General features: G+C 45.1%; 1 protein-coding gene across 1 annotated transcript in view; it reads left to right on the plus strand.

The window, feature by feature from the left end:
- b3gat2 (beta-1,3-glucuronyltransferase 2 (glucuronosyltransferase S)) overlaps window positions 1-25,590 on the plus strand; it is a 90,418-nt gene that overhangs the window by 30,815 nt on the left and 34,013 nt on the right. Inside the window, 1 exon segment of the mRNA XM_048531730.1 lies at window positions 7,672-7,804. Coding sequence (XP_048387687.1) covers window positions 7,672-7,804 — 133 coding nt within the window.

Consider the following 25,590-nt stretch of genomic DNA (forward strand, 5'->3'; position numbering starts at 1 on the left):
CTGAGTGAGGCTGTGCAATTCCTTTCACTCAAGTGGTGCTCCCCAATCTCAGTCAGATTGGTGAGGGTGTCCACCACCATCAGAATACCCTATAACTCATATGCTCCACTTCCCACAATTTCCATTGATATAGTCAGTTGTAGCGCCTGTTTAAAGACCAGTTCGTAGCTCATAGGCACACTTGCATAGTTACATCATTAATCCCACATGCCAAATGGTCTCTCAGCATCTCATTAAGGGTTAAACAAAAGTCACATGCCTCTGCTAGTTGTCTTAACATGGTCAAAAATACCAATACAGATTCCACTGGTTCTTGAATTGTTGAAGGAAAATGATAGCAACTCAGAATTGGGGCGGCACAGTCACTCAGTGGTTAGCACTGCAACCTCACAGCACCAGGGACCTGGGTTCGATTCCAACCTCGGGTAACTGTCTGTGTGGAGTTTGCACATTCTCCCCGTGTCTGCGTGGGTTTCCTCCGGGTGCTCCGGTTTCCTCCCACAGTCCAAAGATGTGCAGGCTAGGAGGATTGGCCATGCTAAATTGCCTGTAGTCTTCAGGGTTGTGTGAGTTATAGGGGGGCAGGTCTGGGTGGGATGCTGCAAGGGGCGGTGTGGACTTGTTGGGCTGAAGGGCCTATTTCCACATGGTAGATAATCTAATCTAGTAAGAAGAGACTTGGGTTCATAACATGCCTTAACTAAATCCATCTATTCTTGAAAGTTTTTAGAATCTGGTGCCTCAGGAAATGTTTGGCCCCTAATAACTGAAAAAGCTGTGTCCACAACTGTCAGGAAAATTACTTGTTGCTTTCTATCTGCCCCAATAACATTTGCCTTGAAAAAAATAACACATTCTTTCCACATACTGGGCCCAGTCTTTGATGCTGGGATTGAATCAATCAAGCTTCCCAAATAGCAGTATGGTGCCATAAATGCTTAACCCAATCAAAGACAAAGACATTGTTATAAACAAAATTATTCAGGAGCATGCTTTGCTTTTCTTGCTAACAAAATAGTTCCACAGAGGCCCACTATCCCATCACAAAGTCACCCTTTATTTACACATGGAAAGTCCTTGAAACTGGTCCAGCTACCTTGGAGCTAGTTGTCAGTGTGTAAGGGTGTTCTACACTCCTATTTTGATCTGTCAGCCAGTGCTCCCTGATTGGACCAGATTAGCAGCCCTAATCAGAGAACCATATTTAATGTAGACCACTTGGCTGACCTTGTTACAATCACTACAGCAGGTAAGTTGAAAAGAGATGTGAGAAGCAACTTTTCTTAACAGAAAGTGCCTGGAATGAGCTGACAGAAGAGATATTTGAGACAGATACAATAGCAATGTTTAAGAGAAATCTTGACAGGTGCATGAATGAGCATGAAACAAAGTAATATGAGCCACATAGAAGCAAACGTTTTTTGATTTAGAAAGGCATCATGGGTCAGTGCAGCCCTCATGAGCTGAAAGGCTTGTTATTGTTCTTTGTATCTTTGAAAGTCTCCCATTTTCATCCACTGTTTTGTCCACCAAAATGCATTTGCAAAACACCTGCTCCAGTTCAAGTTTTAGACTCCTAAATTCTGCCCTGTTTGCAATCTGGGATCTTAATCCTTTTTATCCTTTTCCAATTTAATATTGAACCTTATTATATTATTTCCCAAATGCACCCCCACACTGACAATACTTGTTCTGCCTCATTTCCTAGGACTAGATCCAGCATAGCTCCCTCCCTGGTAGGACTGGAGATGTACATTTCCAGAAAATTCTCCTTTTCCTTTTCATCTTTGAGAGCAGCATTTGTTACTTGTACCTAATTGCCCTTGAGAAGGTGATAGTGAGCTGTCATCTTGGATTCTGCAGTCCTTATGCTGTAGGTAAAACCACAATTCCATTAGAGAGGGAGTTTCAGGATTTTGACTCAGGGACACTGAGTGAACAGTAATATATTTCCAAGTCAGGATGGTAAGTTGAAAGGGAACTTGGTGGTTGTAGTGTTCCCATGTATCTGCTGCCCTTCAACTTCTAGATAGTGGAGGCTGTGGAGTTGAAATGTGCAGTCTAGGGAGCCTAGAGGAATTTCTACAGTGCATCTTAAGATGGGACTGAGTGTTGTTGGAATTGCATTCATCCATTCAAGTGGGGGCTTTTCCATTACCTTTCTGACTCTTCGTAGACAGTGAATGAGCTTTGGGAATCAGGAGAGGAGTTACCTGCTAAAGAATTTGTAAGTTTCTGACCTGTTCTTCTTGCAATTATATTTTCATAGCTGGTATAGTTCATTTCTGGCCAATGGTAAACCTCAGGGTATGATAAATACTCAGCAATAGTACTGCCATTGAACATCTAAGGATAATGGTGAGATTCTCTCTCTTGTTAGGATGGGTTATTGCCTGTCAATTGTGTGACATGAATGTTGTTTTCCACTTGTCAGCCTGACCCTGAAAGTTATCCAAGCCTAGCAGCTTTCGACTACTGACTCCTTCAGTAACTGACAAGTCATGAATGGTGCTGAACATTGTTCACTCATCAGTGAACATCACCACTTCTGGCCTTATGATGGAGGCAAGGTCATTGATGAAGCAGCTGAAGAAGGTTGGACTGGGACAATAGAACATAGAACATAAAACAGTACAGCACATGAACAGGGCCCTAGGCCCACCATTTCTGGCTGATCATGTTGCCATTCTAAATGAATTCCATCTCCCTGCTCATAGCTTGAAAGTAGAAGACAGAGAGTGATGGTGAAGAGTTGCTTTTCATTCTGGAGGCCTGTGACCAGCAGTGTGGCACAAGGATTGGTGCTCAGTCTATTGCTTTTCATCATTTGTACAGATGTGAAGATAGGTAACTGCACCTCGTCCAAAATAACACTCAGCACTGGAGCCCCCCTCAAGGATGAATCCTCAGCCCCCTACTGTACTCCCTGCACACCCACAACTGTGTTGCCAAATTTTGAATGAATGCCAACTAAAAGTTCGCTGATGATACTATCATTGTATGGCAATATCTAACAATGATGAGTCAAAATACAGAAGGGAGATAGAGGGCTTGGTGACATGGTGTCAACATCAGTGAAACTAAAGAACTGATCATTAGGTTCAGAAAGCATAGAGGAGAACATGCTCCCATCTACATCAACAGAACTGAGGTTCAGAAGGTGGTCAGCAACAATCTCCTCAGTGTGACGATAACTGACAGCCTGTCCTGGACTTCCCACATAGATGTGGTGGTCAGGAAGGCACAACAATGACTTTTCTTCCTCAGGCAGCTCAGGAAATTTGGCATGTCCCTAAGGACGCTCACCAGCTTCTACAGATGCACCATTGAAAGCATACTGTCCAGGTGCAAAACAGCCTAGTATGGTAACTTTTGTTCCCAGGACCATAAAAAACTGCAGATGATAGTGTGCACAGCCCAAAGGTTAATAAAATCATGAGGGTTGTGGATAGGGTGAAGAGGCAAGGTCTTTACTCCAGGGTGGAAGAATCCATAAATTAGGGGGCACAGGTTTAAGGTGATAGTGGAAAGATTTAAAAGGCACCTTAGGGGCAACTTTTTCATATATGTGTGAATGCAATGAGTTGCCAGAGGAGGTGGTGGAGGCTGGTGTAATTACAACATTTAAAAGATATATGGATGCATATATGAATAGGAAGGGTTTAGAGGGATACGGAACAAATGCTGGCAAGTAGGACTATTGGAAATGAGGTTGCCATGGATGAGTTGGGCCAAAAGGTTCATTTCCGTGTTGTACAGCTCTATGATTTTATGACATGATCCATATTCCTCTGTCTCTCAGCTGTTCATGTGTCTGTCTAAATGCTTCTTAAACATTGCTATTGTATCTACTTCTACCACTTCCCCTGACAATGCATTCAATGCCCCTACCACCACCAAAAGGCATGCCCTGCACATCTCTTTTAAGCTCTCCCTCTTTCATTTTAAATGTATGCACCCTAGTATTTGACATTTTCACTCTGGGAAAAAGATTCTAACTATCCACGTCCACTGATGCCTCTGATAATTTTATATACTTCTATCAGCTTGCCCCTCAGTCTTTGATGCTGTTGCAAAAACATTCCAAGATTATTCAACCTCACCTCAACTTAATGCATCCCATCCTGACAACATCCTGGTAAATCTCTTTTGCATCCTTTCCAAAGCTCCACATCCTTCCAAAAGTGTGGTGGCCAGAAATGCACACCTGAGGAACTCTTGCAGACAAATCCTAAAGCTGACATGATTGATCTCCAACAAAAAACTAGTGTAGAGTCCTCCTTGACTCCAGCTTTTCCAAGGCTCTTTGATGCCATACTTTGTTAAGTATGACTTTGTTAAAGGGCAATCAATCTCACCTCACCTCTGGAGCGCAGTTCTTTTGTTTATGTTTGAATCAAGGCTAAATGAAGTCAGAAGGGCCCTTGTGATGTAGGGCCTGTATCCCTACCCTGTATGCAATAAGATCTGGGCTAAAATCCCACTTGCTCCAGCACATTTCTGAACATGTTGATGAAAATATATGGAATGGGGTCAAGAGCTATGTGATCATGGCAGAACCCAAAACAAGGTCAATGAATGGGTTATTATGATGAAAGTTCCACTTGATAGCACTAACTACAGCATTTTACTGATGATTGGGAAGTGCTAGCATGGTGGTAATGCCCAGCATTCCATGCTGATGTTCTGGGAGTATGAGATCAAATCCCACCATAGCAGGTGGAGTTCAACTCAATTTAAATCAAGCTTAAAAGGTTAGCCTAATGGCACGATGTAACCACTGTTATTTGTCATTAAGTCCCTGAGATCTGAGTGAAGATTGAGTCCAATGACTCCAGAACACATTTGCTGGCAGTGGCAAAGCTTAGCAATTTTACTGGAAGACAGACACAGTATTAACGGAGCCTTTAACCTGCCCATAATACAGAGTAGCATACTGGGCTGCTCCTAAAGCTGACCAATCTGATTTCAAACTAGTTTGCATCAGTTATTGAAATGCTTCTTAGCAACAGATGACAGTGTCCACCTTGGACAAGGTCAAAGTGAATGGAGAAGATTGAGGAATAGAATATGACTGGGTTCAGAAATTGTCAGGTCTGTTGTCACAGCCATGGAAAAAGTGTTCCCTCAAAGTGGTCTGAATTAAGAGTTTTTGTGTGTTTGTGAGTGAGTTTGCATGAGTCTGATTATCTTCATTGGTTTGAAACAGATACATTCCATTGGGAGGAGGCTTGTATGTACCATGAACACCAGCATGGCCTGTGCTTGTGATGTAAATTCAAAGTCAAACTATGTTAACTGACTTTTGACATCAGTTCATTCAAGAATCCCATGTTTGAAAGTCAATTCATACACCTTCTATGTTCAATGTTCACACACCATTGCCAAAATACTGGAGTTTTCATGAAGTTAATTAAAAGCATGTTAACAATTAGATAATTATATAACTGAGTGAAAATTCATTGTTGATAAGTATTGGGAATCACAGACCCCAGACCATGCATTGCTGCAAATATGTCATTTCACAATTCCTCAGATGCAATACCTGAAAATATTATTTTTCTGAAAGAAATCTACCATTTCATATTAGAAAGAGCCATTCTGCTTCCAGTACTTCAGGGATAAACTAGAAACTTGTCATGGTAGAGTTAAACAATGGGGCTTCTCCACTAAAAGATCTGTGTCACTTGAGGCAGACTTAAAGTTATACAAAATGCCAGTCTTTTTTTTCTTTATCCTTGGCTGACCTTGGATGCCTGGGTATCATGGAAAGTGCTGGAAATTCAGGTTCTCTTGCACTGTTTTTGAGAACCCCATCATATATGCTGCTCTTGCCCTTCCACATGGTATGGGTCACTGGTTTGGAAGATGCAATCTAAGAAGCGTTGGTGAATTTCTGAAGTGCGTCTTGCAAACACTGAGGGTCAGTGGTGAAGGGAATGAATTTTGTGGATATGTTGCCAACCAAGTCTTGAGCCATTTCAGTTCAATGACGAGATGAGTTACAACAAAAAGAAATGTAACTGGCAGTCTTCAATTGTGGGATGGCAGCAATGAATATGGTATTTTAAACATTGCAGATCTGCACCAAATGCCAGTTTCAAAAAGGGCAAGGGACACTTCATCTCAAATTAGAAGTACTAAACTTTTCAGTAGTCAAAATATATTGGAAGGATCAGTGAGGATTATTGATTATTCATGGATATTTAACAGTTTAAAGAGCTGAGTCATGTGTGGGCAGTCACACAATTTCAGCTACTGAATCATGAGTGGAGGATTATTGATTAATGTGCTGAATTATAGTTAGGCTTTTAATGGTTTTAAGTGTTGAATGATGAGTGGGAGTTTCAGAGTATCATGAGCTCAGGGAATCACTTCTTTACCCATCCAACACAATCACAGCAACTACACTATCGGTCCCTGGGCCACGAACGTCCTCCTAGCCTGCTGATGCCATGTGCGTTTTTCCTGTCCGTGAGTTCCGGTTTGCCACATTGTGTATAGCAGTATAACAGAGTTTAAACAAAAACTTAGATAAACTACCAGGTTGTAGCATTATTTTTATCAGCAACCCTTTTGAAATAACATTCCACTGATTTTCACATCTAATGAGCGCAGCTTAAAAGCTTATCTAGTTCACCGATGTCCTTTAGGGAAGGACACTGTCACCCTGACCTAGTCTGGCCTACATGCAATGTGGTAGATCCTTGCCTGCCCTCTGAAATAGCTGAGCAGGCCACTCAGTTGTATTCAATTAATATAAAGCCTCAAAAAAGAGATAAAATTGAACAGGCAATCTGGTATCAACCCTGCAAATTCCTCCTTAATAACATCTGTTATAGTGTCCAAAATTTGGGAGATCTGTCTCACAGATTAGTCAACCCCTTCATGGTCATACTCTCTACCAGACAACGTATGTACTGTATACAAGTCAGTATTGTGGTGGAATATTCCCTAGTTCCTGAATGAGTGCAGAACTAATAATACATGTGAAGTTTCACACCATCCAGGACAAAGCAGCTCACTTGATTGGCCCCGTATCCACAAAATTCATTCCTTTCACCACTGACCCTTAGTAGCAGCAATGTGTTACCATTTGCAAGATACATTTCAGAAATTCACCAACACTTCTTAGATTTCACCTTCCAAACCCATGACCCATACTATGTAGAGGGACAAGGGCAGCAGATACACGGAAACAAGTTTTCTCCAAGTCACTCACCATTCAGAGTTGGAAATTTATCACCTTTCATTCACTGCCGCTGGGTCAAAATCCTAGAATTCCCTCCCGAACAGCTTTGTACCGTCTACATACGTGGACTGCAGCAGTTCAAGAAGGCAGCTCACCAACACTTCTTAAAGGATGATTTGGGATTGATAATAAATGCTGTCCCCACCAGGAATGCTCACATCCCATAATTAAATACAAAAAGACCTCAGTATGTGCCCCGGACATGACACACCAGCTGTTCACCATATCCTTTGCATGATTCTCTTCCTGACTGATTCTGACAGCACGTAAGACAGCAGACTGCTGGTCATGGGGTCATGCTTTCTCTCAGCACACATTATTGAGTATTGCATTGGCTTTATTCTTGTGCTTGCTTCAAGGTGATATCTGAGTCTCATGTGACTGCAGGGCAATACAATATATAGTTTGGCAACTTTTTCAGATGCGATTGACCTGTAAAGTGTCTGTGTGGCCGGTTGGATTGGTTGGTGGATGCCGTTATGAATGATCAATAGTGAAAGAAGGGCATGTTGTTGGCTGGTACACAGGTTGGAGACCAGACATTGACATGGCAGGGAAGCCTGATACTGACTCCCCTTTAATTCTCAATGTTATAGAATCAGCTGTTTCCCATTTAGATTTATTTCCTACTTGTTCTGGTCTCCTATTTTGATTTAGCCCATTGCTGCTCCCTCTTCCTCTCCCTCACCTTTAGTGATTTGTATTGCCCTTAATGGGTTTTGTGTGCAATTATTCAATTGGAAGCACAGATGATTTACTGGTGGTGGTTACTTGATGGAAAATGAAATACATGATGATTTGGTGATAGAAAAATATCTCTCAGATCTTGTAGAGAGGGAAGCTTTTGTCTGTATAATACGTTGTAGACATTGTACCATTTTATACTGTCATTATCACTACTTCCACCCATCAGAGTTAATTAAGATGTACTGTCTCAGCAATTGCCACAATTATAGATTTATATGTAAGTAAAGCATTTTGGATTGACATGTATGCACCATTTCAACTGTAAGGCAGTTATGTACTTTTTTAACATTTGAAATTTTAGTGGTGCTGTTTTGGAATTCAACTGGAATATATAAATCCAACAATTTTCATTCCATTAAATTAAAAAAACTATGCAAACTGAGATATTTAATAATGGACCTTTTTAAAACACTTTTGTTTGTTCACAAGATATGGGTGTAATTGGGAGATAGCAAGAACTGCAGATTTCCTTGGATAAGCATATGGATGATGATGGGATAGTGTAGGGGGATGGGCTTAGATTTGTTCACAGGTCGGCACAACATCGACGGCTGAAGGGCCTGTTCTGCGCTGTAATGTTCTATGTTCTATGATGGAGTCAGAGTCAATACAATATGGAGATAGAGGAACACTGCAGGTTAGGCAGCATCAGAGGAGCGGGAAAGTTGACGTTTTGAGTTTACAACCTTTATCAGGGCTCTGATACCAGTCCTAATGAAGTGTGTAAACCTGAAATGTCAAATTTGATTAGATTCCTCTACAGTGTGGAAACAGGCCGTTCGGCCCAACAAGTCCACACCACCACTTGAAGCATCCCACCTAGATCCATACCCCTATAACCCACACAGCCCTGAACACTACAGGCAATTTAGCATGGTCAATCCACCTAGCCTGCACATCTTTGGACTGTGGGAGGAAACCGGAGAACCCAGAGGAAACCCACGCAGACATGGGGAGAATTTGCAAACTCCACACAGACAGTCACCCGAGGCTGGGATTGAACCTGGGTCCCTGGTGCTGTGAGGCTGCAGTGCTAACCACTGAGCCGCCACGCTGCTCCTCTCTCGCTGCCTGACCTGCTGTGTTCCTTCAACTCCATACTTAATTGACTGTGGGCGTCATTTGCTGGGCCAGGATGGTAAATGTAGGAGCAAATTACTGCAGATGCTAGAATCTGAACTAAAGACAAAAAATGCCGGACATTACAATGGATAAGGCAGCATCCATGGAGAGACAGCAAGCTAACACTTCGAGATAATGGGAACTGCAGATGCTGGAGAATCCGAGATAACAAAGTGTGGAGCTGGATGAACATAGCAGGCCAAGCAGCATCTTAGGTTCACAAAAGCTGACGTTTCGGGCCTAGACCCTTCATCAGAAAAAACAGCCCTGAAGATGAAGGGTCTAGGCCCGAAACGTCAGCTTTTTTGCTCCTAAGATGCTGCTTTGGCCTGCTGTGTTCATCCACCTCCACACTTTGTTATCTCCTAAGCTAACACTTCAAGTCTAGTTGACAGAAGTGAAGTGCGGAGGGGGCAGCATTTATGGAATGTTGGGATGTGTTGGTTGGAGTGCTGCAGGAGAAAGGATGTTGATAGTTCAGATTAAGTGATTAGAATGTGAGCATGACAGAACAATGGCGTGTCTAACTGCCAGACTGGAAAGAACATACATCCCACTGGGGTGGGGGAAGGGAAGACAGGGTGACAGAGAATGTAACAACCAAAGCTAAAAGAAAGGGAATGAATGGGTTCATAATTTGAAGGTGTTGAACTCAATATTGAGCCCAGAAGGTTGTAAACTGCCTAGTTTGAAGATGAGATGTTGCTCTTTCAGTTTGCGCTGTGATTTGCTGGAAGACTGCAGCATGCCAAGGACAGATAAGTGGGCTTGCAAGCAAGATGCTACATTAAAGAAACTGCTACAGGAAAATCGGGGTCACACTGGTGCACAGTCTGGAGGTGTTCTTCGAAGTGGGCACCCAGTCTGTGTTTAGTTTCTCCAGTGTAGAGTAGGCTACATCGGGTATAGCGAATACGGTACACAAGATTGGAGGAGGACAAGTGAAGTCAGCAGGGAGGAGGTGAAGGGGAAGTGTTGCACCTTCTGTGATAACATGGGAAGGTGCCATGGGAAGCGGGTGGTTTTGGTGGTCAAGGAATGTCCCAGAGGGGATGATCCCTGTGAAATGCAAATGATGGAGTGAGGGGTAGATGTATTCGGCAGTTGCATTCTGCTTGAGTTGTCTGAAATGGCGGAGAATGATCCTTTGAATGTGGAGGCTGGTGGGATGGAAACTGAGAATAAGGGAAGATCATGCTTTTGTGAGTGATGGAAAGCGACAAGGGCCGAAGCACAGGTGGTGCGTTGGATGCGGTTAGTGGCCCTGTCAACCACAGTGAGTGGGAAACTACAGTTATGCAAGAAGGGAGCCATGTCAGTTGAGCTGTTTTTGGAAATGACATCATCCAAACAGATACAGCATAGGTGAAAGAACTGGGAGAATAGAATGGAATCCTTGCAGGATGTGGGGAGTTTAGAGCTGTAGCCAAGGTAGCTATGGGAGACAGTGGGTTTGTCGTGGATGGCGGTGAACAGTTTATTCCCTTAAGTGGAGGCAGAGAGGTCAAGAAAGGATGGGAAGTGTCAGAAATGGCAGTGTGAAAGTTATAGAGGGGTGGAAATTGGAGGCAAAATGAACACATTTTTCAAGGTCCAGGCGGGAACATGAAGCTGCACTGAAGTTCTCAGAAAAGAGTTGTGAGATGGAGCCAGTACAAGACTGGAACAAAACTTGTTCCACATAAGTAGCAGGCATAACTGGGACCCACGCCACCACTACTGTCCTCTGCTTGGCTAAACTTGTTCTCTTACGGAATAATTTCTCCTTTAATTCATCTCACTTCTGCCATGTCAAAGGGTTGGCTACGTTTTCTGTACTTGCATTAGTTATGTTATGCATAGCGTCATTGTTCATGTGGTTAACTTCTGGACCTCTATACTCAGCTAAACCTTTTAAGTAAACCAAGTAAGTTGAGACACCAAGACCAACAACAAAAAGCAGTGCAGGCTCACAATCAAAGCCTCGAATTCCTTGAAACTGAGTTACATAGAAACACAGAAGATACGAGCCAGAGTAAGTGATTTGGCCCCTCAAGCCTGTTCTGCCATTCAATATGATCATGGTTGATAATAGTGCTTAATACCCTAATCCTGCCATCTCCCATATCCCAGATAATAAAATGTGAGGCTGGATGAACAAAGCAGGCCCAACATCATCTCAGGAGCACAAAAGCTGACGTTTCGGGCCATCTCCCATATCCCTTTAACAACAGGAGCTATATCATTTCCTACTTGAAAGTGCAATGCTTTGACCTCAAACACTTTTTGTGGTAGTAAATTCCAAAAGAAATCTTGTATTTAGCTGAAATGTGAACCTGGTTGCTACACAGGAACTTTCAGATTACTGTGCTTTTAATTTTAACAAGAATTCTATAACTCTTTCTTTAGCTTACCCTTAGGGAGGTGATGGTCTTATTCATATCACTGGACTGTTAATCCAGAGATCCAGAAAACATTCTGGGGACCTGGGTTGGAATCCCACCATTGCAGATGGTGGAACTTGAATTCAATAAATATCTGGAATTAGGAATCTAGTGTTGACTGTGAATCCATTGCTGATTGTCAGGAAAAAAACCATCTGGTTCACTAATGTCCTTTAGGGAAGAAAACTGCCATCCTTACCTAATCTGGCCTACATGTGACTATAGACCCACAGCAAGGTAGCTGACTCTTAACTCCCCTCTTGGCAATTCGGGATAAGGGTGTGGCTGACTAGGCAGTGTTTATTGCCCATCCCATGAATGAATAAAGCTTAATCCACCTGAATCTAATTTCCAGAGAAAAGAACCATCATGGAATGCTACCTCTCTGGGCTCTGACTATGACATAATGAATGTCAAATGAAAAAGTACAACACAGGAACAGGTCCTTCAGCCCTCCAAGCCCATGCTGACCATCATGCCCTAATTAATATAAAAACAAACCTGCATTTTTTGATCCATATGTCTCTATTCCTGTACCCATCTAAGTGCCTCTTAAATGTCATCACTGTGCCTGCTTCCACCACTTTTTCTGGTAGTGCATTCCAGGCTGCTACCATTCTTCGCGTGAAAAATTTCCCTCGCACACGTCCCTTAAACTTTCCTCCTCTCACCGTGAACCTATGCCCCCTTGTATTTGAAACTTCAACCCTGGGAAAAAGCCTCTGACTATGTACCCTGTCTATGCCCCTCATAATTTTACCTCTATCAGGTCACCTCTCAGCCTCCAAGATAGTAAGAACTGCCAATGTTGGAGTCTGAGGTAACACAGTGTGGAGCTGGAGGAACACAGCCGGCCAGGCAGCATCAGAGGAGCAGGAAAGGTTTTCTGAAGAAGGTTCCCAACCTGAAATGTCAGCTTTGCTGCTCCTCTAATGCTGCCTGGCCTGCTGTGTTTCTTCAGCTCCACGCTATGTTGCCTCTCAGCTTCCGTCTTTCCAGTTGTTCTTAATTATAAATACTTGCCTGCCATTTTTCTTCCTTGTATGATTATGTGCATATGTGTTGTGACAATTAATTTGAATGCATTAATAGACTCTATTGTTGACTTAACTCCAAAGAGAGTTTGTGGAGGATCATTTTAAAGATTGGATTTCACACACAGAGGGTTTTGAGGAAATACACCAGAGCTTGTTTCAAAAGATAAAAACAATTAAAACACCTTTTGCTTATGGATAAGTTGTAAGAAAAATAGCTGAGTTCAATATACCTGTCTGCTCTGTCCATGACAAGAGTAGTTGTGAGATATATTATCAATTATGCAGACTTGTGAGTGGGAGCTATTATTCCGTATAAGTTGCAGATGGCTAAGTGACTGAATGATTTATTTAGCTGGAAGCTAACAAAGAAATGTGCAGTAATTCTCTAAATAAAGGCAGTTAGTGCAAATTAATCAGCTTTGAAACCATTTCAGTGGACCTTTGGAAACCAAGTGTACTTTCAAATGTTCCAAGTGACTCTACAGATGTTTCGGGGGGGCCCTTGTTGGGGCTTGGGAAACCAGAGTCAAAGTTAGTAAAAGTATTAAAGATAAAGGCAAAATATTGTGGTTTCTAGAAATCTGAAATAAAAACAGAAAGTGTTGGAGAAACTCAGCAAGCCTGAACGCATCTATGGAAACAGAAACAGTCACAGTTTCAGTTCAACTTTGATGAATAGTAGTCACACTAGACTCTCAGTGTTAACTCTATTTTTCTGAATTCTTCCAGCATTTTTGTATTTATTAAAGAAATCAGAGAGTTGCTTAGTCAAATGCAACTGGAAAGCACCCTTCCCACCCCTGCATGAAATCTTGCACCTTGTTGAACAGCTAGAACAATGAGAATAATTCTGAAGACCTGAGATATACCTTTTGAATTAACCCCAGGAAGCTGGAAGCTGAATGAATTTTCAAGGTTCTGTAAGGGTGGCACAGTGGCTAGCATTGCTGCCTCATAGTGCCAGGGACCTGGGTTCAATTCAGCCTTGGGAACCATCTGTAGAGTTTGCATGTTCTCCCTGTGGTTGTATTGGTTTCCTCCCACAGTCCTAAGATGTGCAGGTTAGGTGGATTAGCCCTGCTAAATTGTTCATACTGTCCAGTGATTTGTAGGGTAGGTGGATTAGGCAAAATAAATGTTGTGTTCGTGGGGTGGGTTTGGGTGGGATGCTCTTTGGAGCATTGGTGTAAACTTGATGGGCCAAATGGCCTGCTTCCACACTGTAGGGATTTTATATTTTAGGGGATTTCTTGGTGAAATTTACAAAGTAGAACTGAGTTCGTAGCACAAATCTTTATAGGGAGCTTATATTGTTTAATTCTTTTTGACATACAATTATAATTAGAGGCTAGAATTAAGGGATATGAGGAGTGGATGGTATTGATATGAATGTTACTGTGATCTCATTAAAGATTCTAATGGCTGTTAATTCCAATATGGTTTGTAAGATTAGCAGTGAAATTGACATTTCATGATAAATTTTGTTTAGTTATATTAAAACATGAAAATATATGAATTTATTAATATAGTATTTTAGCATTCTGCTTAACTGTAATATCAATTTTATACTTTAAGATCACATGACACTCTTAGTCTTATTTAACAAAGGAATACACCATAGGATTTGGATTTTCATTACTTAAGATAATGTGTTGAATGTAATTGGTTTTGACTTCACATAAGAGAAATAATTTTCCAGAAATGTTAGAGAGTCAAATGTCTGGTGAGAGGGAGGAATTGAAGAAAATTGTCTATAAGAAATACAAAATGGTGCTGGGGAAATTAATGGGGTTAAACTTTGACAAATCACCAGGGCCATCTGCATCCTACATTCTAGTGCCCTGGAAATATTGATGTATTCGTTGCCATTTTCCAGAATTAATAGACTCTGGTGCATGAACAGTCAAAGTGGAATTATAAAAGTGTTTTTACATTTATATAGCACCGTCAATGACTTCAGCATGTCCTAAAGCTAACGGGTTTTGAGAAGATTTGTAGCTCAGGTTGAGTTCTGGATGTAAGTTTGCTCACTGAGCTGGAGGGTCGTTTTCGGAGGGTTCGTCACCATTCTAGGTAACATCATCAGTGAGCCTCCGGTGAGGCGGTGAAGTTCCAAATGGAACTCCATCAACAAACACATTGATTTGGAGCCACATCTACCATCCTGAGAAAAAGAACAGGAAATGACATCACCAACCCAAGGAAACCTAAATACATAAATAGAAAGCGGGACGTAAAACCAGCGCTTCATTGGAGGCTCACTGTTGATGTTACCTAGAATGGTGACAAAACATCTGGGAACCAACCTTCAAGCTCGTGAACCAGCTTACATCTGGAACAAAATAAAGACCCACTCTCTTGTGGACCGAGAGGAGGAGAGTGCTGGGTTGGAGGTGAAAGGAAGACGTTGGGTTGGCTGTGCACCCCTGCAAACCGGTGGATCTTAATGCTGGCTTCGGCCTAATGCTGGTTCAGGAGAGCAACCAACCTGCAACGATGGCTGCGGCAAGTGCTCGTGCCCCAGGTCAGGAGGTCCGGAACACCATCCGTGTTTCAGTAAAGAAGGTGGATGAAGGTGCACCTGTGGACCGCACCTTCTTCGTGAAGTGGGTCCTGTTGGACTGTTGCGGGTTCGCTGCTGCGGACATTTACTGCTTGCAGGATTTCCCTGGAGGAGGTTTTTACGATGTGACCTTCAGGAGTGCCAAGCTTTGCGAGCGCTTCCTGGAGGTTTTCAAGGAGAAAGGAGGTGAGGGCCCCCTCTCTGTATTGACCGCTGTCCCGCTGTTTGTGATGCCAGCGCAGAGGAGCTGTATGGTGACTGTACACTTGTACAACCTGCATGTGCCAGCAGTTGATGTCCTGACCTTCCGTGGAAGGTACGTGAAGGTGGAAGGGGACCTGACTGACATCATGGACCCCTTTGGCATCTGGACGAGTAAGAGGCAGGTCAAGGTGACGCTGAGGATGGGCGCGGACGGGAATGTCGTACACTCACCGTCCAGCTTGGCGATCGGCAGGAGCAGGGCTACCTGACCTATGCAGAGCAACCTAAAGTCTGCCATGCCTGTGGTAGGTCAGGTCACGTGGCGGCCGACTGCAAAGCCACCATCTGCAGGAACTGCAGGGAAGAGGGACACCTTGCAAAGGATTGCCCACGAGAGAAAAGCTGCAACCTTTGCGGGGAAGCGGGCCACTTCTATAGGGCATGCCCGCAGCAGGGGACCACCTACGCCCAGGTTGCCGGCAGGGGCGATGCAGGGCCAGCCCCCCCCGGAGGAGAGGAAGGCACCAGGGCCCAGCAAGGACCCCACTAATGTGCAGGAGGGCCAGGCCGTGCAGGAGGGCCCAGCCCCGCAGGATGGGCCCAAGGCCAGCAAAGCACCCCTGCAGGCTCCGATCCCCCCCGACAACCCGGAGTCGATGGAGGCGGCGGCAGGCGACCCAGGGGAGTGGACAACAGTCCGGAAAGCGAGGAGGAAGGTGCGTCGACGGGCGCAGGAACCGCAACCATCAGGCGGGAAGAGGCAGCTACAGGGGGGCTATAAGAGCTCCTCTGACGAGGGGGATTCGGAGAGGGCCCACCCGAAGCAGAAGTTAAAGATCTCGAGGGAGAAGGAAAGCAGCACCCCGCTTCCAGGTGACAGGAGGCGTTCTGAGGCTCCCAACGACACCCAGTCAAGTGCCGCTGGAGCACTGGAGGGCCCCCCGGAACTTCCAGGCGGGAAGGAGGAAACAGCGTGTCCCCAGCCTGACATGGAGCCGGACCCCCCTGCCTCCGCACCCCTGACGGGGGGATGCCACCCGGAAGGCAGCACGGATGGTTTCCTGAGCCCGGAGAGCGTCCAGCAGTTAGCCCGGGCAATGGGCATGAAGGGACAGATGGAGGGGCTGGACCTTGGACTTGGGGAGGGTACTGCGGTCACTGCTCACAATGGGGGTACGAGTTGCGAGCATTAATGTGCGCAGCGTCAAGTCAACTGCGAGATGTGTGTCCACGTTGGCCTACCTGACCACCATCAAGGCGGATCTCCTGTTTCTGCAGGAGTGCGGGATACCGCACCTTGGCAGGTACGGTAAATGGTCCAGCGCCTGGACCTGTGGGCCTTCGATCTGGTCGGGGGGGTAACGACTGTCGCTCCTCGGGCCTGGCTATTCTGCTGCGGGGGCGCAAATTCACCATCTCTCAAGTTCAGGAGGTGGTGGGGGGCGCCTCCTAGTGGCTGACATCACCTATAGGAACGCTCTCCAGAGGCTGATCAACGTGTACGCCCCAGCGGTGCGGAGTGAGCGGTTGGCCGTCCTGCAGCGGCTTCCACCCCTGCTGGCTACGTCCAGGCCGGTCATCATAGGCGGAGACTTCAACTGCATCATTGATGCAGATGGAAGATCCGGCGTGGGGACAGCGGGTGGGGGGAGTCAACTGGACGTCACGTCCAGATTCCTGATGGGCACGGTGAAAGATGCCAAGCTGCTCAACGTCTTCAGCACCCCTGCAGACGGAGCGCAGCAGAGGTACACCTGGTCGCGGCCAGATGGGTCTATCCACTCAAGGATAGGCTTCCTGTTTGTGCCACGGACGTTCTCGGTCAGGTCCACCGGCGTCGAGCCAGTGTTCTTCTCTGACCACTGCCTCCTGCTGGCCGAATGTCACTTACAGGACGACCAGCCGGCCGGCAAGGGGACGTGGAAGCTCAACACGACTCTGTTGACCCCAGAGAACTTCGAGGAGCTTAAGAGGGAGTACGCCGGTTGGAGAACTGTGAAACCCCTCTTTGAGTCTCCAGGCGACTGGTGGGAGACGGTGAAGGAGAACATCAAGAGGTTCTTTGTCCTCAAGGGTGTTCAGAAGGCAAGAGAAAGGTGGGGAAAGCTGTCGGGACTCCAGAGAAGGGTGCAGAACCTGCTCCTTCTGCAGTTGATGGGGGTCGATGTCACGGAGGACGTCCACGAGGTGAGGGGCCAGCAAGCCTCGCTCTTCGCCGCGGAGGCCTCCCGGATAATCTTCCGGTCCAGCGGCCGCTCCGTGGAGCAGGACGAGACGTGCTCGCGTTTCTTCTTTCAGAAGGTGCACAAAGAGAGCTCTGTGCTTAGCTGGCTGAAGGAGGACGACGGCTCGGTGACGTCGTCTCGGCCCGACATTTTGAGGATCAGCAGATCCTTCTATGCCGGACTGTACGACACGAAGCCCACGGACAGCACGGCGTCCGAGTCGTTCCTGTCGTCTATCATGGAGGTCTTAGACGACGGCACGAGGGAGCGGCTGGACCGGCCGATATCCCTGGACGAGCTGACCAGAGCCCTAAAGTCCTTGGAGAGGAATAGGACTCCCGGGAGCGACGGCTTACCGGTCGAGCTGTATTCCGCTCTGTGGGGCCTGGTCGGCCAGGACCTGCTGGAGGTGTACGATAGTGCGCTTCGGGCAGGGGAAATGTGCAAGTCCATGAGGAATGGCATCATCACCCTCATTTACAAGAGGAAGGGGGAGAGGGAAGAAATTAAGAATTGGCGTCCCATTTCACTTTTGAACGTGGACTACAAAATCCTGGCCAAGGCCATAGCCAACCGGGTCAGGTCTGTCCTGGAGTCAGTGATTCACCCTGACCAAACCTGTGCTGTGCCGGGCAGGAAGATCGCTGAGAGCCTCGCGCTAATCAGGGATACGATCGCCTACGTACAGGACAGGCGGGTGGACACCTGCCGCGTCAGCCTGGACCAGGAGAAGGCCTTTGACAGGGTCTCTCATGCTTACATGAGGGACGTCCTCTCCAAATTGGGGTTCGGGGAGGGCATCCGCAATTGGATCCGGCTGCCCTACGCCAACATCGTTAGCGCAGTCTCGATCAACGGGTGGGAATCAGACAGTTTTCCTGTTAGATCTGGAGTCAGGCAGGGCTGCCCGCTCTCTCCTGCCTTGTTCGTGTGCTGTGTGGAGACCTTCGCTGCCTCCATCAGGAAGGACGTGAGCCTGAAGGGCGTGACTATCCCAGGCAGCGGAGGCCTTCAGGTCAAGACCTCCCTGTACATGGACAACGTCGCCGTCTTCTGCACCGATCGTCGGTTGGTGAGTGGACTATTGGACATCTGCGGCCAGTTTGAACTGGCCTCGGGTGCCAAAGTCAATAGGGGTAAGAGTGAGGTCATGTTCTTCGGGAACTGGGACGACCGCTCCTTCATCCCCTTCACCGTCAGGACAGACTACCTGAAGGTGCTGGGTGTTTGGTTTGGTGGAGCTGGGGCGTGCACTAAGACTTGGGAGGAGCGTATCACCAAATTGAAGCAGAAGCTGGGCAGGTGGACGTTCCAGTCCCTCTCCATCGCGGGTAAGAACCTGGTTGTCAGGTGCGAGGGGCTTTCGGTACTGTTCTATGTGGCACAGGCCTGGCCTATTCCCTGGACCTGCGCCGCTGCAGTCACCTGGGCCATCTTCCACTTCATTTGGGGGTCGAGGATGGACCGGGTCCGCAGGGACACCACGTACAAAGACCTGGAAAATGGGGGAAAGGGCGTACCGAATGCCACCCTCGCCCTGACGGCTACCTTTGTGTGTGGCTGCATCAAGCTGTGCATAGATCCTCAGTACGCAAACACCAAGTGTCACTACTTACTGAGGTTCTATCTGTCCCCGGTGTTGCGAAGGATGGACCTGGCCTCGTTGCTGCGGAACGCTGCGAGTAGTTAGACCGTTCCGTACCACCTGTCCTTCGTGGAGAAATTTTTGAAAGGAAACACCTTTGACCACAAAGCCGTCAGGCAGTGGTCAGCACGAAGTATCCTCGGGACCCTTCGGGAAAAGAGAGGGTGGATCCCGTCGTGTGGTTCCCCACGCAGACTGCCAAAGTCGTTTGGCAGAATGTCTCATCGCCAGAACTTTCAAACAAGCACAAGGACATTGCTTGGCTGGTGGTGAGAGGGGCTCTGCCAGTGAGATCCCCTATGCATGCCCAGAATCTCTGCGCCACTGCACGCTGCCCTTGAGGTGGCTGCGGGGGGGACGAGACTGTCGATCACTTCCTTCTGGAGTGTGCCTATGCGCAGGAGGCCTGGAGGGAGATGCAGTGGTATTTGTCGAGGTTTGTCCCAAGCAGCTCTGTGACGTGGGACTCTGTGCTCTATGGGCTGTTTCCCGGGACGCACACCGAGACCAACATCAACTGTGCCTGGAGGACCATCAATGCGGTGAAAGAAGCTCTTTGGTCTGCCTGCAACTTGCTGGTCTGCCAGCTGAAAGAACTGACCCCAACTGAGTGTTGCAGATTGGCGCACTCCAAGGCCCAGGACTACGTGCTGAGGGACGCGCTAAAGCTTGGGGCAGCTGCCGCCAAGGCGCGGTGGGGAAAGACCACCGTATGAAACCCCTTGTCCAGAATGGGAAAAAGTGCCCTATCTGTTAACTGGGCCCAGCTGGCGCCTTCCTCAACTGGTCAGGGGGCCAACGGGGACTGTGCAGGGAGACGACTGCCGGTGTATTTTCTTTGCTTTTTTTTTTCTTCTTTGTTTTGTTTTTGCCTTTAGTTGGTGTACGTACCGCCTGGGTAACCCAGAGCGGCTTGCATGACTGGGTAAATGTATAAATGTTTTGTTTTTGTACATCTATGAATAAAGTATATTTTTTCAAATAAAAAACAAGGTGACGGATTGTCTGGGAATGCACCTTCCAGCTCAGTGAACCAGCTTACATCCGGAACAAAATAAAGACCCACTCTTTTGTGGACCGAGAAGACGAGAGCGCGACTGTGTTGGAGGTAGAAAGAAGATGTCGGGTTGGCTGTGCACCCTTGCAACCGGTGGATCTTAATGCTGGCTTCGGCCTAATGCTTGTTCAGGGGAGCAGCAAACCTGCAACGATGGCTGCAGCGAGTGCTCGTGCCCTGGGTCAGGGGGTCCGGAACACCGTCCGCGTTTCCGTGAAGAAGGTGGGTGAAGGTGCACCAGTGGACCGCACCTTCTTCGTGAAGAGGGTCCTGTTGGACTGTTGTGGGTTCACTGCTGCGGACATTTACTGCTTGCAGGATTTCCCTGGAGGAGGTTTTTACAATGTAACCTTTAGGAGTGCCATTGCCTATCCACTGTAATCTCCATAAGTAACTCTCCCCACTGTATCAAGGCCAACTCACACCTCATATCTTCATAGTTTACTTTATTAAGATTTAACCAATCTTTATGCAGATTAAAATCATCCATGATCACTGATATTCCATTCCCTTCCCTTCCCTTCACTCAAACACAAAGGCTGATGTCCTCCTTCCGGTAGCAGCAACCGCACTGATGCAAGTCTTCACCCTGATCACAAAGCAGCATCTTCACAGCCCTCTGTTGGATGCTTGTCTTCACTTGAACTTGGAGGGTATTTTGCTACGGTCCTCCTTCCGGTAGTGGTGACTGCGCTGATGCAAATCTTCACCCTGACTGTCAACCAGCGTCTTCACAGCCCTCTGGGAAGGATTCTAGGAATGGGATAAGCCAAACATGGCTAAGTAGGAAAGTTAAGGATAGTGTCAAATTGAAAGAAACAAAAATGTGTGCAAGACTAATAGTAAGCGAGTGAATTAGGAAAGTTTAAAATAACACCAAAAGATTGCCAAAAAAAGGGAGAACACAAATTTTGAGGGTAATATCAAGATAGATAGCGAGAGTTTCTTTAAATATATAAAAAGGGAGAGAGAGAAGCCAAAGGGAACATAAGCCCCAATGAAGCTTGTGGGGAGACAGTAATGGCAGAGTAGTAACTTTGCACCAGTTTGGACAGTAGAAGACACTAATAGCATCCTGAAATTACTAAATTAAGAAGTTAAAGGAGGTAAGGAAATAAAGTGACTATTGGAACAGAAAAAAGTGCAAGGGAAACTGTTGGGGCTAAAACCAAAATTAGTTCCCTGTGCCCAATGGGATGCGTCCTAGGATTTAAAGAAAATAGTTACAGAGATTGTGGACGCACTAGTAGTAACTTCCAAGAATCCTTAAATTCTAGAAAAGTCACAGAGGACTGGAAATCTGCTAAATGTAACACCCTTATTTTAAAAAGGGAGACAAACAAACAAAAAAAAGGTAATTGTAGGCCAGTTAGCACAACATCTGTTGTTGGGAAAATGTTGGACATGTTGCAGTATTATAAAGGGTATAAAAGCAGAACATTGAATATGATCAAGCAGATTCAGCATGACATCACGAGGAGAGATCGTGCCTGAAAAATTTACTAGAACTCTTTGAGGAGGTAACAAGCAGGATATATAAAGGGGAAGCAGAGGATATATTACATTTGGATTTTCAGAAGGCATTTGATAAGGTACCACACACTAAACTACTTATTAAGAACCCATTGTTTTGGAGGTAATACGTTAACATATTAAATAGAAGAAAGAGTTGGGATAAGGATGACATTTTCAGGATGGCTACCTATAACTAGTGGAACATCAGAGAAGTCAATACCAGGGCCACAACTATTTACAATAATTGGATAGGGAAAGTGTGATGTTAGGAAGGGGAGGTTGAACCCCTCTAAGTAATTAAAATCGAAACACAAGCCACCCCCACGCCGCCAAATCTGTTATGGCCAGTGTATAGGTCCCCTTCTAATAATTAAACCCAAACCATTCAGAAAAATTTGACTCACCTTGACTAATCTATTAAACTTATGGAGAAGGGAAGGTTAAATGAAATAAAATCCCTGATATTCACTTTATAAGTAACAAGCAACAATTTATTTGTATATCTCTAACAGTGATCAAATTAACAGAATTACTAACAAACCGAACAATTCCCCTTAACTACTAACTATTCCCTAACTGAACTAAATTCTACTGATATTCTGTTCCAATGAACACAAGTGCCACTTAGATAAACCGAATTAATAAGAAAATAAATTAAAACTTAGACTCTCAAAGTCTACGCACCTTCCTTCTGCTGTTCTCAAGCCATAAATGCCTTTCTTCTGCTGATCTGACTGTCAGGGATATTTTCTCTGTGAAGTCTTCTATGAGGACTCTTAGATAAAAGTGCCATGATACCTTATGGATAGATGGTGCTTTCTTAGAGCTTAGTGATTTCTTATGAGAGCTCAATGTTTATTTCTCACATGGTGGTTCACTTTCACACTGATTTTCAAAATCTCTCTCCTTATGTACCTTGAATGACATATCAATTTTCTTACACTAGTATTGGTCCAAGGTTGTCAAAACCATCATGTTTAAATTCAATTGCTAAGTGCTTGGCTTAAATTAATTGGCTGATTCTAGCCAGTTAACAAAACATCAAAACATGCCTAAGGTTTCTGATCACACAGTCAGCTGATAGTCAACTATCCATACCCCTTCAGCTTCTTAGACACATTTTCTGTATAAATCTCTAAGCTTAGAAAAGCACCCTTCTCCCTTATATCTTTTAAACAAACAAATTCTAGCTTCCTGCCTTCCAATTCACAATTACTCTATACAACCTTGTAACAGTAAATACTATAGTTGAGTTTGTGGATAACAAAGGCAATTGGCGAAGATAACACAGAGTCTGCAGAGGAATACAGACAGGTTAAGTGACTAGGCAAAAATTTGGCAGATGGAATATAATGTGGGAAATGAGATATTATGCACTTTGGTGGCGAAAATGGAGGAACTAAATATTATTTAGATGGAGGAAAGTTTGCAAAAGAGCTATTGCAGAGAGGAATCTGGGAGTTCTTGTCCATGAATCATAAAACATTAGCATTTTAGGGCAGCATGGTGGCTCAGTGGTTAGCACTGCTGCCTCACAGCATCAGGGACCCGGGTTTGATTCCACACTCGGGTGACTGTCTCACATTCTCCCCGTGTCTGCGTGGGTTTTCTCCAGGTGCTCCGGTTTCCATCCACAGTCCAAAGATGTGCAGGCTAGGTGGATTGGCCATGCTAAATTGCCCGTAGTGTTCAGGGATGTGTACATTAGGTGGGTTACAGGGTGATGGGTTGGGTTGGGATGGTCCAAGATTCAGTCTGGACTTGTTGGTGCGAAGGGCCTGTTTCCACACTGTACGGATTCTATGATTCTAAGTTCAGTGTGTAATAAAGAAGACCTTTATTTCAAAGGGAATGGAGTTTATAAAGTTGGGAAGTTTTGCTAAAGCTATACATGGCACTAGTTAGACCACAGTTGCAATATCATCAATAGTTTTGGACCCCTCATCTAAGGAAAGATATTCTTCCTTGTTGTGTGGATGAGAGTGGGTCTTTGGGAAGGATGTTACTGTGTTACAGGGACCCATTCAAGAGGCAGGAGGGGAGAGAAATGCAGTGAAAATCAGGGATTCTATAGTCAGAGGAATTTATTACTGTTTTCTGTAGCCAGGATTGAGAGTCCCGGAGGCTGAGTGCCTGCCTGGTGCCCAGGCTCAGGATAGCTCATCAGGGCTGCAGAGAAACTTGAGATGGAAAGAGAAAGACCCAGTTGTCATAGTCCACATAGGTACCAATGACATAGGTAGAAGGAAGAAAGAGTTTTGTTAAGGGATTGAGAAACTGGGGGATGGCATAAAGTCAACAAGATTAAAGAGGTAAACATATGGCTCAAAAGATTAGTGTGGGACAAATGGGCGGATCTCAAGAAAAGGAATTCATGGAATGTCTGAGATGCTTTTTGGAGCAACTTGTGGTAGACCCCACATAATTCCAGATTTGGTGATGTGTATTAAGATGGACTTGATTAGGGAGCTTAAGATGAAAGAACCCCTAGGGGACAGTGACCATAATATGATAGAATTCATTCTGCAGCTTGAGAGGTAGAAGATTGGATCAGATGTAATTGTATTACAATTGTGTAAAAGTGAACAAGATTGAACATATACATGAAGGAGGAGATAACCAGACCTGATTACATGGAAGACTAGCTGGGAACACAATGCAGTAGAAATGCCAAGACTTTCTGATGCTCATTCCAGTGACATAGCAGAAATTCATCTGAAGAAGAAACAACTAAAGGGAGGATGAAACAACCATGGCAGATTAATTAGGGACAGCATAAAAGCTAAAGAAAAAGTAGACAGTGTGTGAAAATTATCCAGAAAATTGGGACACTTTAAAAACCAGCAGAGGATAACTAAAAAAGCAAAAATTGTGGATAAGATGATATAAGAATAAACTCACTTGTAATATAAAAGATTACAAGAGTTTTTTAACATATCCAAAAGCCAAGAGAGGCAAGAGTGGACATTAGACCAGTGGAAAACGAGACTGGAGAAGTAGTAGTGGAGAACAAAGAACTGGCAGAGAAGCTGAACAGGCACATTGCATCAGGGATGTAGTTACATTGGAGACAATTCACTAATTTGACTCCAGAAATGAAAGGTTTGTCTTATGAAGCAAGAGAGTGTATTAGATGCCACGACACTGAATAATTTTAAAGAGGAGACAATGAATAATGAGAAATGGGTTAAAGGGTTATGAGGAGCAGGTAGGAAAGTGGGGTTGAGGCCAAGTTGAAATTAGCCATGATTGTATCAATTATTGGAGCAGGCCTGATGGTCTGAATTTGGTGCTGCTGCACCTAGTTCTTATGTTCTTACATCAACTTTTTGTCCTGTTTGGATTACATGTCACCACTGAAGTCACCAGTTAGTCTAATTAACAGTCCTACTTCAATTGAAATAGTTCTGTTTATCTCAGCACAATCATTGCAATTAACAACACCAATGTAATTAGCAAGTATTCCACCCATTCTGCTTCCAAACAATAAACACTGCTTTGCCCATAACCAGCCCATTAATGATTTCCTTACAGATTGTCTCTCTGCCACTTATTTATCTTAAAATGTCAAGGATTCTCATCAGTGGTTCTCCCAACCAGCAGATGCCATCATGATGGAAGAGATTGTCTCCATACTTTGGCATCAATGAAAAGATTGGGATTAACATTATTGTTACTGTGTCGTCACTGACATCAATGATGGCGAAGCTCCTGGAGAAAACACTGAGGGATAGGATCTATTTCCATTTGGAAGAAAATGGGTTTATTAGTGAGAAGCAGCATGGTTTTATGCAGGGAAG

Source organism: Stegostoma tigrinum, chromosome 4, assembly GCF_030684315.1.
Source record: "Stegostoma tigrinum isolate sSteTig4 chromosome 4, sSteTig4.hap1, whole genome shotgun sequence".
Classification (NCBI taxonomy): Eukaryota; Metazoa; Chordata; class Chondrichthyes; order Orectolobiformes; family Stegostomatidae; genus Stegostoma; species Stegostoma tigrinum.